Source organism: Psammomys obesus, unplaced genomic scaffold (assembly GCF_907164565.1).
Source record: "Psammomys obesus unplaced genomic scaffold, mPsaObe1.curated_primary_1811, whole genome shotgun sequence".
Classification (NCBI taxonomy): domain Eukaryota; kingdom Metazoa; phylum Chordata; class Mammalia; order Rodentia; family Muridae; genus Psammomys; species Psammomys obesus.
Genome location: NW_026596131.1, coordinates 15,883,221 through 15,895,699, shown reverse-complemented (window position 1 = coordinate 15,895,699; position 12,479 = coordinate 15,883,221). Strand labels below are relative to the sequence as shown.

Sequence of the window (12,479 nt, the reverse complement as noted above, 5' to 3'; positions counted from 1 at the left end):
TGGCCATGTGTCCCCCGGTCAGCGTTCGCCAGGGAGCCAAGGGCATGTCCTGCCTCTATGCAGCCTGGCTGTACCAGCTTGTCCATGGAGACCAGATGAAGATCTGCTTCTCTTGCTTCAGGGCAGCCTTCCTGGTCGTTAAGAACATGCTGGAGATGGGAGACTGGGAAGAGGAAGCGTGGGATGCCGAGCCCATGGAACTCCCAGAGGCCGGATCTGAGCCGGAGGAGTGGCCGGGCCTTAGCTGGGGAGAGGGCCAAGGGCATCTGCCACATGGCATGCCTGTCTCTACAAGTCCTGGGGCCCAGGCTCCAGGTCCTGTAGGTACAGAGGGGATTGGGCTGGGACCCCAGCCTGTGCCCACTGAGCTTGGGCCTCAGGAAGCTGTGCCCCTGGATCTGGGCCCTGAGGATGCTGAGTGGACCCAGACCCTTCCCTGGAGATTTGATGGCCTTTCTCCCTGCTCTCACTGGCTCATCCCTCCTCTGTCCTGGTGGGATATTTTCAATGTCAGCCCGTCTCCCGGGCAGCCCGTGTTGTTGGAATTGAGCCCCACCTGGCCCATGGACCCATTGGAAGCAGAAGCTTGGCTTGTAGACCTGAAGTTTGTCTTCCTGTTGGGTGGCTTTGATGCCATCTGCTATCTGCTGTCGATGACTCCCTGCTGGGCCGTGAGAACCCGCGTCCAACGCTGGCAGGTGTTGCTTGACCCTGGTGAGGTGAGGGTGGCCCAGCTGCAGAACGCCCCCGAGCAGCAGGACCTGCACCGCTGGCGGCTGAGCATCCTGGAGTCCTCAGAGCTGGGGGTGGAGCTGGTGCCGGCCGACTGCAGCCTGAGGAAGGGAGGCTTCAAGGTGCACTCCTACCTGCCCTGGCACAACAGCACCCCGGAGGCCTGGAGCAGGGAGCCAGGCGAGAGACTCCTTGTTGTAGAGGTTGTGTCTCTGAGGGAGCTGCCCTGCTTCCGTTCCCCCTCCCCCGATCCGCACAACTGAGGGGCTGCTGCTCAGGCAGCCCCCACTGTTCCAGGGTTTCAGGACTGTGAAGAGCCGCAGTTGCCCCTCAGCCGCAGGTCCTGGAGCACGCCCAGCATCTTGAGGGGAGGGAGAGTCTGGATGGGCCTGGGGCGGGGTGGCAGGGAAGCCTGGTTTAGTTCTCAGTTGACTGTGTGGATGGTAAGGCCCAGTTTTATGTGCATGGGGAAGACTGTGTGTCAAGTGCTACGGGGATGGGTCACTGATCTGTCACCAGTTCTGCCCTAGTGGTAGGTGGGGACACTGGAAGTGTGGCACCGAGTCAGCTGTGGTTGGCCCATGCCTGTTCTGCACTTGGCTGCTTCTGAGGGACGGTGAGTTCCCGCCGGGTGCATGTTTCCATTTAATAAAGTTGATGTTTGCAGAGAAGCCTCTGGCAGTCTCCTCATTGGGTCCTACGGGTTGTTTACCTCTTTCCTGGGTGAGTGGCTGCGAAGCGCACATTGGGTTCTGGTCTGTTTTCTGGGTCACCTGGTAAGTTTGTCTCAAGTCTATCAGCCAGTCTTCATACCTGAAGTACAGGGCTTAGAATAGGGGCAGTTTCCTGTGTGGATGGAAAGCGTGTCGTCCCACGGAGTGGCAGGAGACGGCACAGGCTTGTAATCCCAGAAGTAGCGTTATGACCTTAAGACCTGTCTCATCTTCATACTGAGTTTGAAGCCAGCCAAGGCCCAGTGACAGCCGGTCTCAAGAAAGCAAAACAAAAACCAGAGTGTTGTTTTGCTTGCTTTTTGTTTTTCTTGGTAATGAGAATCAGCCACTGCCTGACACACGCTGGGCCAGAGTTTCTGAAGCAGATGTCTTATGCTCCGTTTTCTGAGATGAGGTCTCACTGGGAAGCCCAGGCTAGACTTGAACTTCTGGCTGTCTCTCTGCCTCAGTTTCTCAAGTGCTTTCGTCATATGTGTAGGTCACTATGTTTAGAGGAGAGTAACCATCTGTTAATTATCCTGAAGTTGACTGTGTGAATCTGATCTAGGGGTTCTAGGTAAACAAACGGTCCCTGTGCTGTGCTGGGGTACATGGGACGGAGCCCTGCAGTAGCTCTGTTTTGCCCACCCGCTGAGCTCCATGACCTGTTTATGGGCACTATTTCTTAGCTTTTATTTTAGTTTCTTATGCCTCTACCTCCCTTCAACCCCACCACTAGATAGGAGAGAGAGAAGGGTGGAAGAGAAAGGGTACATAGATCTCTTTAGCACTTCTGGCTGTTTGGGATTGTCGGGTTCTTTGGGGTGGTGTTGTCAGGATACCCAGCAGTCCATGTAACCAGCAAACAGCACATGAACCAGCAGCCTTCTTCCTCGTCTCCTCAAAGCATTCTTTGCCTCTCTCTGGGCTCTGCTCTTTATACCCTCCCAGAGTCCCTCAGAAGTAAGCTGTCTGCAGCTGGCAAAGACCATGCCCCTCTCTGAGCTGCATGAGGTGATTATCAGCTGTGGATCAACTAAGGCAGCCCCATATCTCACACTGGGGATTAAAACAAAAACATATTTACGTAACTGAGTTTTTAAAGAAACTAAAACTGCCACTAGCCTGTTGGCTTCTGTTCCTCCAAGGGTCGTGGAAGCTATTAGAGAGCAGTCTTTTTTTTTTTTTTTTTAATTTATTTATTGTTTATATATTCTGCCTGCATGTGTGCCAGCAGGTCATAAGAGGGCACCAGATCACATTACAGATGGTTGTGAGCCGCCATGTAGTTGCTGGGAATTGAACTCAAGACCTTTGGAAGAACAACCTTAATAGCTCTTAACCTCTGAGCCATCTCTCTGGGCTCATGGAAGCTATTAGACTGCAAGCATATCTGTGTTCTCTGCTCATCTCTTGCCATTCATGTGTGCTGATTCACACTCCAAAGTTGTCATGACCTAATTAGTCATGTACTTTGAGGCTGTCATTTACTCCCTTTTGCTTATGTTTGTGTCTGTGTGTATGTGCCCTGTGTGTGGCTGCCTGTCTGGAGTTAACAGGTGGTTGTGAGCCATTTGACCTGGGTGCTGAGAACAAAGCCAGAGTCCTCTGCAAGAGCAATGAGCTCTTAACCACTGAGGCATCTCTCAAGCCCCTTACTATCAAAATTTAGAAAGCAGATCCGAGGATAATAGGAGAGGCACCATGCCTGGTCACCGCCAAGGATGACATGCCTGTGTTTTTGTATGGATATTTACAAACGGCTCTTATAAGAGAAAGATGTAAACATGAGGCCTCCATGTGTTACTCAGGAAGAGTGGATATAGGCAGGACAAAAGCTTAGATCCAGCCAAGCTAGCTCTGTGCCCAACCCTCTAAGAAAGCCCAAGGGTGATATTATCTATTAGTTTAGAGCCTGTAGGATCTGTGTACATGACAGTCCTGACGAGGAAGCAAGAGAGGCAACCAGGCCTCCTGTGCCCTTCCTTGCATGTCCATGCTGCCAGGCCTGGATGTGGACTCGCATAGGCCTTTTATGCACTGGCAAACATGTCTGTATCATTTGTTATCTGTAAAGGAGGCTTTCCAGCCGTCCGGGGTTACAAGAGTAACCACGCAACTGATAAGAACTGAGGCTTCACTATTATCAGTGGCAAAGTGGGGTTAACCTGTGAGGTGTTAATCAGCAGAAATTCTGATTTTAAAAGTTTTTTTTTTTCCTTTACAGAGTGTACATATATGATTTATTTTCATTTTTATCACGTTGGTCTGGCATAAGGCCCCTGGCTTCTGCTACTTCTTCAGTACTGGAACCTCACTGTGATTCCTTTCAGATATCCTGCTGTTGCCCTGTGTCATGGAGATCCACAGTTTTGGATCTGTAGGACCCACGCCTTCATGTACCCCTCCAGTTCAATGGGCTAGATGTTGGGGTGGGAATTCAAAACCCTGGATCTGGGCCTGACAGGTATCTGGTGGTGGTCGTCTGAGGCTAGCTTCCTGTCCAGGCTCCCTGGTGCTAGACTGGCGGTTGTCTCAGGACCCCTTCTTACAGGGGGTGTTAGGCTGCTCGTCATTCAGATGCTCACAGGTCAGAACACCGAGCCTGGACACAGCCTCTTTCCTCTCTGCCACTGACACGCACACAGCAGCCATTCCTGCAAGCCTCTAGGGGAAGGGTTGTTTTCTTATTTGTGGGGGGGGGGTTCCCCTGAGGAACTCAGAGAGGGTGTCAGGTACCCTGAGAGCTAAAGAGTTACAGGCAGTTGTGAGCTGCCTGATGTAGGTGCTGGGACCAGAGCTTGGGTCCTCCATGAGAGCGATACACACTCTGAGCTGCTGAGCATCTTGCTGGGCCCAGAGTGTCACCATTGCAGGTTTGGCTAGCCTTGAATTTTTAGCAGTGCTCACTTCAGCCTCCCGAGTGCAGGGATTTCAGGTGTTTGACACCATGTTTGGCAAGAAATGGTCTTTGAGCATCCCTGAGCAGCCCAGTGGAATGGAGTGGAAGTGGGAGAGCGTGAGCAGGCCTACCTTACCTAACCCCTGATTTTTGGAAATGCTGCCCCTAAGGCCTGCCCAACACCCCTGATCTGTCCATGTCTAAAAGCCATCCAGAGGCGCGTCATATCTGTGACCCCAGCACACACACTGCTACTTCCTATTTCCTAGAGCAGTGGGCTCAGCCTTCCTAATGCTGTGACTTTAATACACTTTAATACAGTTCTCATGTTGTGGGGACTCCCAACCACAAAGTCGTCTTGTTGTTTCGTAACTGCTGTTTCTACTGTTATGAATCGTTAAGTGAATATCTGATATACAGGCTATCTGACCTATGATTCCTGTGAAAGGCTCACTCCACCCTCAAAGGGATCGTGCCCACATGTTAAGACCTGCTGCCTTTCAGGCTTGGGGTTCTGAAACATGCTCCCATCATTCCAGGGCTCCCCACCTTTGAACAGCTGGAGAATAAGGCTCTTTCCCCCTTGCCTTCCCCACACAGCACAGAGCTGGAGGTGAGGTAAGGCCTGTTGGAAATCAGCAGCCATGTCTAGGCCCTGTGTGTCAGGTGCCCATCAGCCTATAGGAACAGGCACTGCTGCCCTGGACTCCAGCGGTGGCACTGAGTGTAGCCACCCACCTCAGTCTACCCTGGCCCCACAGCACAGGCAGTTCTAGCTGTCCTACTACGCGCTGGTGCTGTTTTGGGCTTATTCGTCACTGTCCAAAATGGCATTTGCTGTCTTTAAAAAAAAAGCTGGGTAAATCAGATCCGTGCCAGTCATCTCGCCCTCAGCCACTGGCCGTCTGCCCTTTTGGGAGAGTGCCCTTGCTGTCCATCACTCAGGTGACAGGCCGTACTGCACACAATGAATAACACATGCTGAGGTTGAAAATAGCTTTAAATATTTCTATTTAACTTCCTTATTTTGAGCTTCAAGCAAAATGAAAGATGTGAGCTGGGTGTTTGGAACTGTAGGCTGCATGGGGACCTGTCTGCAGGCTGTTGCGCGCTCTCTCTTGAAACGATGGAAGGTGAAAACATCCTGGCAGTTCTAAGTGCTCTAGACCTTGGGTGTGGCCCCACTGTACTTGTCAGTATGGGCCTCACTTGGGGACCCCATAGGAGACCTCTAGGGACCACTGGCAGGCATACAAGTGGTCCACGAAGCTATCAAAGCACTCTTCAGTCACTGCTTCTGGCCTTGTCCAGCTGTCCTTTCTTTCCCAAGGAAGACAGGATTGTGCACTCCCTGGCCCAGACACACAGGAAGCATGCCTAGGAAGCATGTGGGCATGACAGACTTGGGCCAAAAACCCATTCCTGAATTCTGCTATGCTGAGTATTTAGTTTAAACACACAGTTGGAGAACACAGACCCCAAAGTCAGCACCAAGTCCAGCCCACACATCTGGTGGACAAAAGATTGTGGAAATTTACTGCTCTTGGGAGCACTTGGCCATTGGCTTGGTGCGGGTGCCTGGGACCCTAGGACCTTTGACAGTGTCTAGAAACCCCCACCCCCGTGGTCAGACTCGTTTTCAGGGTTAGCCTCCTGGAAACTTTCTGTTTGCCAATGGCCCAACCTGGTCATTTCAGGCTGATCAGCCTCTGGTGTGTCTGCTTATATTCCCAGGTCTGCCTCTAGTCTGTTTCTTAGGAAGAAACGAGAACCAACTTCCAGTCCCTCAAACATTCCTGGGGCCTCCAGCCCTCTGATGTCCTCTGCCCTTGGTTTTGGATCTGAGCTGGGTATACCTTCATATGTTCTTCTGGCTGGCTCTGATGGGTGTCTGGGCCTAGACAAGGGATCTTATCCAAGTCATCCTTCCATGAGCCCTCCCACCTCTGTAACTTACTTCACCATTGGCAAGTAACGGCGAGAGACAGAAACAGAGAGAGCCAACCCCCGACACTACCTTCGGACTCTGCTGTGCTTGCAGATGGGAGCCTAGCATAGCTGACCCTTGAGAGGCTCCTCCCAGCAGTAGATTGAAACAGATGCTGAGACTCACAGCCAAACACTGGGTGAAGTGTAGGGAGGCTTGTGGAAAAGTGGGGGGAAGGATGGAAGGACCTGGAGGTGCCAGGAGATCTACAAGAAGACCAACAGAGCCACCTAACCAGGGCCCAGAGGGGCCTGTGGAGCCTGAAGCACCAACCAAGGACCACGCATGACTGGACCTAGGCCCATACACAGTTGTAGCTGATGGGCAGCTCAGGCCTCACGTGGGATCCCTAGGAAGGGGAACAGGGGCCTGTCTCTGACATGGACTCTGTTGCCTGCTTTTGATCACTTCCCCCTGGCTGGGCCACAGGGAAAGAGGATGTGCTCAGTCCTGATGAGACTTGATGCGCTGGGGTGGGTTGGTAGGAGGTCTCCCCTTTTCTGAGGAGAAGGGGAGGGAGGACAGGGGAAAAGAGAGAGAGGGTGGGACTGAAGAGAGGAGGGAGGAGGCTATGATTAGGATGTAAAGTGTATAAATTAATTAATTAAAAACCGTGAAAGAAGGCAGCTTGTAGAGAAAGACTGGAAATTACCGCCATGGGCTTCATGCAGCAAACTGAACATGCTCAGGACAGTTCACACGAATAACAGAGCATGCACAGAAAAGCCTGGGATACACAAATGTGAAAACTGCAGGCTACATACGTGTTCTATTGAGGATTGTGTTCGCAGGGTTTCTCTGTCACTATTTGGGAGCTAGTACGGGTAGTAGAAGGACCCCTACTTTATTACAGCACAAGATTAACACAAGGTGTCATGTCAGGCCCAGGAACCCCAGAAGCCCTGGCCTGCCCATGGCCAGGAGTCCACAGTTTGCAGCCTGGTCTGGTCCTGAAAGCTGGCTGGGCCCTGTGGTGACACGGCACACCCTGTGGAGGCTTGGGGTGCTGTCAGTGTTGTGGGTGGCCCAAGACCATAGATTGCATGCCTATGTCATGCTGAAATGTTTGACCCCAGAGCCTTTCTGGCACCACTTAAAACACCAACTGAGCAAGACCCAAGCTTTTAAAAGACAGCAAATAATGTGGAGAAATGTCCCCGGGGCCTGGCAAGCCCCGCAGAGGCCAGAGAGCAAGCAGGGGACCCCACATAAGGCCACACTCTATGGACCCTGCTCCCAGGGGTGACCTGGCTCCAGAGGTGCTTGTGGACAGGGAGAGCGCTCCTTAGCCGAGAGACACTGCTCCTCCTCTCAGCTACACACATAATGAACACATTCCTTCTGCCAGGAGGCCCGAGGACGGACAGCACCCCCACATCTGAGCTGCTGACAAATCTGGGAAGCCAGCCTGTGATTTCCAAGTGTCAGGAAATGGAGCCAGAGCCAGGAATGTGCTGGGAGGGAGGAAGCGGAAGAGGCTCCCTGTTGGTAACTCTTGACACTGGGCTAGGGGTGATCCTGGTTCCTCTTTCATGCTTTCTATCTGTGAAAATGCTTGGCCTTTCCCATGATAAAGAAAATCTTCAGGGCTGGCCCATGCACTCTGACAATCCTAGCTACTCTCAGCTAGAAAGCTGAGACAGTAGACTCTGAAGTTCAAGGCCAGCCTGGGTTTCATAACAAGTTTGAGGTAATCCAAGGCTTGTCTCACTAGGTCCATCAGATAAGCCCTTCCTTTTCGATACCAACCCCTCGGAGCTTCTGCCGGCTGACTCTGGCCCCATGGTCTTGGAGCAGGATGGGGTGACCTGTGCAGTGAACCCCCAGAGAAGACCTGTCATCAGCTGGGGCTGGAAAGGCAAGAGAGCAGGGCACTGGACAGCACCTAGTGACGACTCCCGTGGAGGTGGGGCAGGAGTTGTGGTATCCACCCCCAAAACACCTCCCCAGTGTTGTAAATTGGACTCAGGGTGGGTGTTTCACAGCCTTCCTCACGCCTGCATTCAACTTTCTTGTCAATTCAGACTCCAAGCTGAGTTTCACTGTAGTGCCAGCTTCACCCGTCATTGTGGTCTGTCCTTAGTCTTCAGGTGTGTGTGGGGTGGGAGTCCTGTTTCAGTGACAGACAGAAAATAAACCCACTCAGGAATTTGCAGCAGCAGCAGCAGCAGCAGCAGCAGGGGAGACCGAGATGGAGAAACTCTGGGGCCTGTGTGGTGTTGACCTCTGTGCACAGAGCTGGGAGCTGGGTCTCTGTTCTTTCAGAGAGAAGTTCACTGCTTTCCACCTGCCAGGCTTAGGCTTTTTCTATAAAGCAAAAAATTAAAAATGTGTAAACCAGAGAGATTTGCTTTTTTAAAATTTTTCTTGAATTGCTTTATAAAAGTTTTGTGTGTCTAGATATTTTGCTTGCATGCATGTATGTCCAGAGGTAACTACAGAGCCAGAAGGTGGCATCAGATCCCCAGAAACTAGTAAGTGGAGATGGTTGTGGGTCACCGTGAGCTGCTGAGAACCAGACGCAGGTCCTCTGCAAGAACAGCCGCCTCTCCAGTCCCCAGCCAGAGGCCTACAGTAGGAGCCACTGTGACGGCCGTGTTAACTGTCGACCCAGGGGCAGGTGTCTGCGCCAGACGGTCAGATCTTGACTGGAGCAAGTGGGTGAGAAGATCAGCCCCACCCCCAGGGAAGGGTCCTGGACTGTATGGGGGAAGGGAGCTGAGCTGCTCACTTCCTGATGCAGTGTGACATCATGCCCCCGCTGCCACCTTACTGTTCCCATTACCACGGACTGTCCGAGCACGGGGAGCCAGAATAAAGCTTCTCTCCCCTAACTTGCTTTTGTCAGGGTACTTTATAACAGCAGAGATCGTTTTAAAATCTTTGACAATTTCATATGTATGATATATTATTATAAGTTATAATAAATATAAAGTTTGGGTCAGTTTTACCCTCTCTTATTCCTCCCAATTTAATGCTGAACCCGTTTTCCCAAGCGAGCCCCCGCTCCCTTTTCTTTTCCTGTCTCTTGGTTGGTAGTATGGCTGCTTACCTGAGCACGGGTAGGGTTTTCTACTGGAACACAGAGAACTCACCAATGACTATGCCACTGAAGAGAGTTACCCTCCCCCATCAACCACTAACTGTCAATGGCTCCTCAGGAAGGAGCGTGTTCTCGTGAGTCCCTCCCCATTTATAATGGAATGCTGGCAGTCCTGTTTTAGGTAGCGCCTTTACAGATGATCACAGCTGCTGAGTTCATGGATGCAACAGCCGCATCACGTCCACAGGACAGCTTTTCATTGCGCTCTCCCCATGCCCTGCCTCTGACATTCCTTCTGCTCCCTCCTCTGCAGCGGTTCTCTGAGCCCTGGAGGAGACACTGGTGTGGGTCAGGACAGAGCGTGCTACAGTCACTTGTTCCCAGCACTCTGGCCAGCTGTGGATCTCTGCAGTAACCGTTGCCACGGCAATGAGAAGCTTTTCCGACCAAGGCTGAAAGCAGCACAAATGTGTGGGTATAAACACAAATACTCCGAGGGCCGTTAGATGCCATGTCCATTCAACAAAACAACAGTAGTAGGCACTTCCACAGGGGTTATGGCCTCCCCTGCCGTGGCCTTCTGAGCATGTTTACAGGTCTAGGTGAGCACTTCCCCCTGTGGGATGTGCCTCAGATTCAGCCAGAACATAATGGGCTGCCTCCCAGCAGTCAGCCGTTACTGTGTCACTGAGATAGCGTAAGTGGCAGGTGTGTTACATGAAACTTGCTGATTTCTCTCCCCTGGGAACTGTAGAGCATTCTCCAGCACTGTGAAAGCTAGCCAACAGGGAGGACGCTTCCAGATCACTTACAGCTTGATTTTTCTGTGTCCTGTAAACACAGTATGTGGTGTCTTTAACGTATTGTTCTGTTACTGAGTGGTGGTGCACATCTTTAATCCCAGAATTTGGGAGGCAGAGACAGGCAGATCAGTGTGAGTTCAAGGCCAGCCTGGTCTACAGAGCAAGTTCCAGGATAGCCATAGCTACACACAGAGAAACCCTGTCTCAAAACAAACAAACAAAAACAAACTTGTTCTGTTATGTAACCAAGAGCAGTGGCAATAGACCATGTGTGGGGGAGCTCTGGGGACCCTGAGAAACAGTTCAGATGAGGACGTCCCACACTTAAAAACATTTCTGGAGGGGTGTTGTATTGCTGGAGATTGGACCTAGGACCTCGTGCAGCCACTGAGCTGCTTCCTCAGCAGTACGCCAGGTCTAGACCTGCACTGAAGAACAGACCTGAAGGGCTGGTCAGTAAGAAGCAGAGTTAGCAAGTTCACTGATAAGGAGAAAGGACAGACCTGCCGAGCACAGTTAACATCACTTAGGAGGCGGCGGCAGGATGGCCACACTCAAGCCCAGCCTCAAGCACAGAGTGAGTTCCAGGCTAGTCTGACCTACAGTGTGAGAAAAACACAGAAAGTCCCAAAGCTAGATCTCTCCGGGTTTACACTTTAACCCCAGGACAAGCATCTGGACCCCATGTGAACGTGTGGTTTGGATAATGAGGCCTGTTTGGGGGGGTACGCATCGGTGCTCTTTTTCATGCTTTGTGTTCTTCTGGGCAGCTGGCCAGGGGCAGCAGATGTGGTTCTTTCCCTGAGGCCACACCCAGCCCTGCTCACCTGTTAGCAGGAAGTGCGGGGCAGTGACTGAGGAGCAGCCTTCACCCGGGGCTGGCTCCAGACCTGCCCTCACACAGTTTAGAGCACAAGTTCCCCCAAATCATCATTTTCAGGGAAGGCAGATATGTGCAGCTTTGTCCCAGGGGTTGCCAAAAACGGTTTATTCCTTCAGGGGTCAGAGCTTATCTCCAGACCTTCCTGATAAGGAGAAGCCTGCTCCACGACCACAAAGCCCACTGAACACTTGCACACAGACACATTTCCTTTCCCATAATCCACGAGTTAACAAGCATCCGAAATGACTTGCAGATGCTCATCCGTACCCTTTTGGATGTGTAATGCTCACCGGCATACACACATACCAAGACGTACAGAGGCCCAGGAGCCTCCCACATAGGCTCTGGTCAGAGAGCTCTGGCCGAGAGTCTGCAGTTCCAGCACACACAGTGCCCATGGACAGTGGCCCGGCCTATCAGGCAGAGCCGGCATCTCTGCTGGTGCCTGGCACACAGCACCAGCCCTGGAATGCCCTGTACTGACCCCGGAACCTCTGTCTCTGCTTCTTGCCTTCTCCTCTGGCTGATAATCTACCTCTTGACCTCAGATGTGGGGTGGGAGACACAGACTACTCAAGTTTCAAAGCATCTTTTGATCCCTGCCTTTGTGCTAGTCCACGAGAATTATAGAAGTGCTTTTGTGTTGTTTGTTGGCTCGTATGCACACGGAACACATGCATACAGAGGTAGCTAGACGCAACCTTGGGTGCCATTCCTCCAGAGCATGGAGCCTTGGTTTTTTGTTTGTTTAAAATTTGTTGGTGTGTGTGTGTGTGTCTGTGTGTACAGGTCAGAGGTTAATGTCTCGCTCAGTCATATCCACATTATTTACTGAGGTTGGGTTTGTTTTTCACTGACCCAGAACTCACCAATTTTTTTTTTTTTTTTAGGCAGCCAGCTTGCCTTAGGGATCCCATTTTTGCCTTTTAAACTTTGGGGTTACAGGTGGGTTTCCCAGACCTTATGTGGGTGCTGAATGTTCAAACCCTAGGCCTCACACTTCAACAGCAAACATATTACCCACTCAACCGCTTCCCCACTTCCCTAAAACCACTTCTATTCTGACTTAACAAGTAGTGGCCCCATGAAAGCCTCTGGGTTTTATTAATTTGGGGATAATAGCTGTCTGTGGGTCTTACTTCAGCTGAAGTTGCTAGAAACGCATCCTACCATGTCCATAGTGGGGACATGGCTACAGAGCCCCTGGCTAACTCTGTCACCTCAGACTTCCTTAAAGTTGTGATCTCCCCAGCGTGGGCACTGAGACATGAACTAGAGTTGCCTCTGCAAGGGTAGCATGTGCACTAACTGCTGAGCCATCTCATCCCCCATCAAACAGATTTTAAAGGGAACAAAAGTCTTGCTCGTGGCCCTGAAATGTCCCCGCAGATAGAAGGCCACCTCACTGCCTGGAGT

General features: G+C 51.6%; 1 protein-coding gene and 1 pseudogene across 1 annotated transcript; one reads left to right on the top strand and one right to left on the bottom strand.

Moving 5' to 3' along the window:
- The first annotated feature begins 5 nt into the window (after positions 1 to 5).
- Positions 6 to 995, top strand: LOC129665421 (testis-expressed protein 19.2). The gene has a single exon (XM_055592062.1). It carries the CDS (start codon positions 6 to 8, stop codon positions 993 to 995), a length of 990 nt encoding a protein of 329 aa, XP_055448037.1.
- Positions 996 to 4,001: 3,006 nt separating this feature from the next.
- LOC129665831 (small nucleolar RNA SNORA17) lies at positions 4,002 to 4,123 on the bottom strand (annotated as a pseudogene).
- Between the last annotated feature and the right edge of the window lie 8,356 nt (positions 4,124 to 12,479).